This window comes from Pygoscelis adeliae, unplaced genomic scaffold (assembly GCF_000699105.1).
Source record: "Pygoscelis adeliae isolate BGI_AS28 unplaced genomic scaffold, ASM69910v1 Scaffold120, whole genome shotgun sequence".
NCBI lineage: Eukaryota > Metazoa > Chordata > Aves > Sphenisciformes > Spheniscidae > Pygoscelis > Pygoscelis adeliae.
This window is the reverse complement of record NW_008824032.1, coordinates 4188161-4192688: the sequence shown is the minus strand read 5'-3', so window position 1 is coordinate 4192688 and position 4528 is coordinate 4188161. Positions and strand designations below refer to the sequence as shown.

Genomic DNA, 4528 nt, shown 5'->3' with positions numbered 1-4528 from the left:
TGTTCTGGGGCAACAATTTTTCTCCCCCTCTCTGCCCAAACAGCCAGAGCTGTGAGCTTCATGGGGGAACTGCAGAACCTACTACCGCATTTTAAGGTCACTAGTTAAGGTCCTGTAGTAAACAGCTCTGTCACTTGTCCGGGTGTTAGAGCAGACTGCAGCTTCCCTGTTCCTGTAGCTGTGTAGGATCTGTTAGCAGCAACAGAAGCACTAATGGCATGTGCTGCTCTGAGAGCCTTGAGGAGCTACTATGCATATAGACCCCAGCCTACCTATTGCAGGACTGCTGCTCTGACAGCATCTGCCCTTCTGGAAAACCCTATTGCTTTGTCTAGAGGTGACCCTGCTGCCTCTGCATCCTGTTTATCCTCCCTGCATGTAACTGTCTGAAGTTCGGCTTTCGTTCATTCATCTCCATGTCTCTTGATGTTCTTGTTTGTCTTTTTCCTCTTTGCAACTCCCCACTTCATGGTGCTTTTACACTGTCTTGTTGCTGAAATGTGGTGTGTTCCAGCTGCCCTTGCCTTCAAACTGAAAACATATATAATGCGTGGTAAGTTGCATCCTTGACATGTGCACCTCACCTCTGCCTTTGTGTATGTTACGTGAGATCCTTCATCCCAACTAACTTCCCTCGTCCACAAGCCAAAGCCCCTTCTGCAAGCTTGTGCTGTCTAGCAGGGTTTCTATCAGAACCTATGAAGACTGTGGGAAGGGTTTATAGCCTCGGATGTGAAGGCTGCAGCCACAGAGCACTTGTGACAGATGCTGTGGGGTGCTGGTCTGTCCCAGCCCCAGTCCTGTGGCAGTAATGCCACCTTTCTTGTCTCCTTTTTGCTCGTCCTCGCCTCCTGAAGGCCCAGGTAACAACGCCTCGGGGCAGTCCCGTGCCATGATTGCAGCCGCGGCCCGTCGCAGGGACTCCAGTCACAACGAGCTCTACTATGAAGAGGCCGACCACGAGCGCCGAGTGAAAAAACGCCGTGCAAGGTAAAGCTGTCCCTTCCTGGGTGCCCCCTCTCAACGCTGTGAGGCTCAGTCGCGTGGGGCTTGCTGAACCTGATGAGGGGAGGACCCGTGATTAAGGGCTGGGGGTTGGCTGTAAATCTGTCACAGCAAAGAAGCATATGAAACCCAGATGCACAAGGGATGGTGACAGGTTGCAACTGGAATTATCTGAAGAGCATGCATAAAGCAAAGCTCCTGTTTATTATGCTAGATAAACTAATGCAATGTCACGGGTTAGGGAACAGTCCAGTGCTTGACAAATCTGTAGTTACTTGCTGTAGGAAATCCCATTATTTCCCCCATGCCCGGGCTTGTCGTCTCCGCTCAAGTAATCCAGGGACACGATCAGTGGAGCACTTGGTGTTGCCTGTTCATGGGCGAGGAGAATATTTGTGTTTGCAGAGTACTAAAAGGGGCGGTTTGGCCTTTTCAGTGAGTTGGGGAGGAAACTAGTGACCAGGACTGGTTGCATTTTATTTTGGAACGTAGGTATGTTTTCTGCCAGTCACACTTAGGCTGCAGAGTTGATGCTTTGTTGAGGCGACCCGACGTAGTGCCTCTATTTGCTCTGGAGCCTAATTACAGTTTGTAGTTAACATACCTAACAGTTTGAGGCAAGTTGCTTACGGACAGGCACCCCTGAACTGAGCTGTGTTTGGAAGGAATGTGCCGTAACTGGAAGGAGCTGGCTTGTTTTGTGTTTTCTTTTGGCAGTTTATATTTCATTGGGAAAGTGCTGGCACAGTGTCCCCCCCAGCCTGCTTTAGTCTGATATGTGCTCCATAGCCACTGTCTTTTGGGCTCTCTTCCAGCCTCGGAGCAATAGGAACTTAAGCTCTCCTTTCCGTGCAGTGTAGCATCCTAACTTGGGCACATCTCCCTCGCTTGCTGAGTTTGGTTAGAACAGCTGCTTAGTCAGAAGAAAACCATCAGTCACTAGAAGATCAGGCCAGATGTTTCAAAGGAGGAAGGTCAGAGCTGCAACAAAAAGATATGAGGAGATTAGAAACTGATTTCTACTCCCCATCTCCCCCAAGTCAAATTAAACAAAATGGGCAGGGGTCAGGGCTTCTCATGCTGTTCCTCATATATAGTCTGAATGCAGTATGCTATACCTCTGCTCGCCGTGAGGCAGCTTCCCCTGGCTTTAAGATGCTTTAGGTATTGAGGGCACTGTGGACAGTAGTAGGTGACTTGAGTGGAAATCTAGTGTGAAACAAGTCCTGTCTGGAGGGGCAAAAGAGTTTTGTTGGGTGACTCTTCCTTTATCGTTACTTTTTCCTCACTAGCTGCAGTGTAGCCCCTCACTTGTAACTTAGTACTGGGCTAACTTGGAAGTGTCGTATGGCATTGGCTTGCCTTTTTATGGTGTGGTCTTGGTGTTTACTCACCTGTGCCAACACAGGAATGGTTTGCAGAGGATGTCTCTAGCTGCAGTGTTAGGAGTGAAGACGGGAGCGCCGTCACTGTTCAGTGGAGGGGTGCAGAACAATCATTTGGCAGCACAAGGTCTGTACCTACGTGATGTAAATCGGAGCAGACTGCAGCTTGTGAGCACAGTCACGGAGCAGTCTGTGTCCTGGGTCATGCTAGTTTATAGCCAGCCCCTTCCTGACTGCTTGCCCGTCCTTATGCTTCACGCTGCGGTACTGTGTGCTGGAACCGTTGTTTTCAAAGACATGCATTAAACGCAAGGGCAGCTGTGTCTTGTTTGAGTCATGTAGCTGATGTTTATGCTGTGTTGGCAGAACCAAGTATGACGCTCAGGCTTTTAAAGTCTTAATCCTGGTTTATGACCTTCAGTTGCTGGATGGCTTGGGCAAGGAAAGAAAAGCTGCTGTCTACCCCTCAGACTGTCAGGAGGGAAGATTTTATGTAAATTGTCTGATGGCAGGCAGTGAGCCAGTGGCAGAGATGGGAATAGGAGCTTGTAAATCCTGACTCCCAGGCTCTGCCTTAACCACAAATCCATCCTACCTCTCTTGTTGTGACTCTTACTGTCCTGATTTTCCTTCTGCAGGCTTGTGGTTGCAGTAGAGGAGGCTTTCACTCACATCAAACGCCTCCAGGCAGAGGAACAGCAGAAAGCTCCCGGAGAGATGATGGACCCCCGAGAAGCAGCCCAGGCAATCTTCCCCTCCATGGCAAGAGCTCTGCAGAAGTACCTTCGCACCACCCGCCAGCAACAGTACCACAGCATGGAGAGCATCTTGCAACACTTGTCCTTCTGCATCACCAATAACATGACACCAAAGGTAATGCTTTCTCTAACGTTGGTGCAGGAAGGAGGGAGAAAGGGATGGCACATCTGTGTGCGCATGCAGAACAGAAAATTGTCAGGGGAGGTGAGCGGAGGTTTTCATAGTTGCTGCCTGTGATATGATCAGCGCATTGTAGGTTGCATCAGGTCTTAAAGGGAAGTAATGTTTCCTCTACAGCATCATCTGTCTTTTTTTACCTGAAAGTGCCTATGAGATAATTGTTCTCATGTCCAGTTCAGCAAAGGGAGTACCAAAGACGTCTGAGACGGTGGCCTTGAGTCACAGCATATTCTCCCAGCTGGCTCGTGGTAGCAGCATGATGCAGGTGGCAACCTGCAAAGGACTATTTTTTTTAATTATTTTTTTAATTTTTTTTTTGTCCCCTCTGCAGTGCTGCATTTTGGACTGCTTCTAATTATTGCCTAAACCCTTGTTTGTCTGACAGTGTTATCTAATTTGTGGGCCACTTGATTAAATGTCAGTTTGCTGCTTCGTGCCCTGACTGGGACTGTTGACTTGCAGACACAGAGAGGGACTGAATGATGAGGGAAACAAGTCACATGATCCCCCTCCCACTCTCCACCTTCCCCTCTAAAAACACCCCACAATCTTAGAGAAGGGTTAGAAATGCGAGAATTTACTCGGGGGCGTTTACCCAGGACTCACTATGCTAAGAACAGAAATGCTGTCAAGAGATGGGGCTTAGCACCCTCTCAGTGGGATCCACCTGGGACCTCACCCAGGTATGCAAGGGGGAGTTCTGCTGCCATTGAGATTGCAAAGGAGACTAAAACACAAGTGACATCAAACGGCGTTCCCTGTCCGGCTTTTAGTTTTGCAGCCTCAGTCAGGCTGCAAACATGGAAACCTCTGCTTTCCACCTTAGCTTGGCCTGAAGAAGGGAGGGCCAGCTATCCCATCTGCCTGTCTGGGACTGCAATTTTGGGATGGGTTATGGGGCTGGTAGGGAAGAAATGACCTACTCTACTGAACTGCTGCTAGACGGCAGTGCTGACGGCAGAAGTCAGGGCTATGACTTTGCAAGCTTTCTGGGATGGACTGAAAGAGGATCTCCTGGTGGTTGCGCCTGCTCCTGGGGTCTGAAAAGCTGGGAGGGACTTGGGAGAGGATGTCTCCTGAAGCGCGGAAGCTGAAACCTTTTGCAGCATGGCATGCCCGTGCTCGCAGAGCTGTAGCTGGGGATGGAAAGAGAGCATCGACACAAAGCAAGTTGCGGGGCTGGTGCTAATGCATGTCCC

General features: G+C 49.6%; 1 protein-coding gene across 1 annotated transcript in view; it reads left to right on the top strand.

Annotated features, from left to right (window-relative positions):
• The window catches only part of VANGL1 (VANGL planar cell polarity protein 1), a 36323-nt gene that overhangs the window by 27389 nt on the left and 4406 nt on the right, over nt 1-4528 (top strand). Inside the window, exons 5-6 of the mRNA XM_009329384.1 lie at nt 858-990; nt 3029-3265. Coding sequence (XP_009327659.1) covers nt 858-990; nt 3029-3265 — 370 coding nt within the window. The remainder of the gene's footprint in view (nt 1-857; nt 991-3028; nt 3266-4528) is intronic.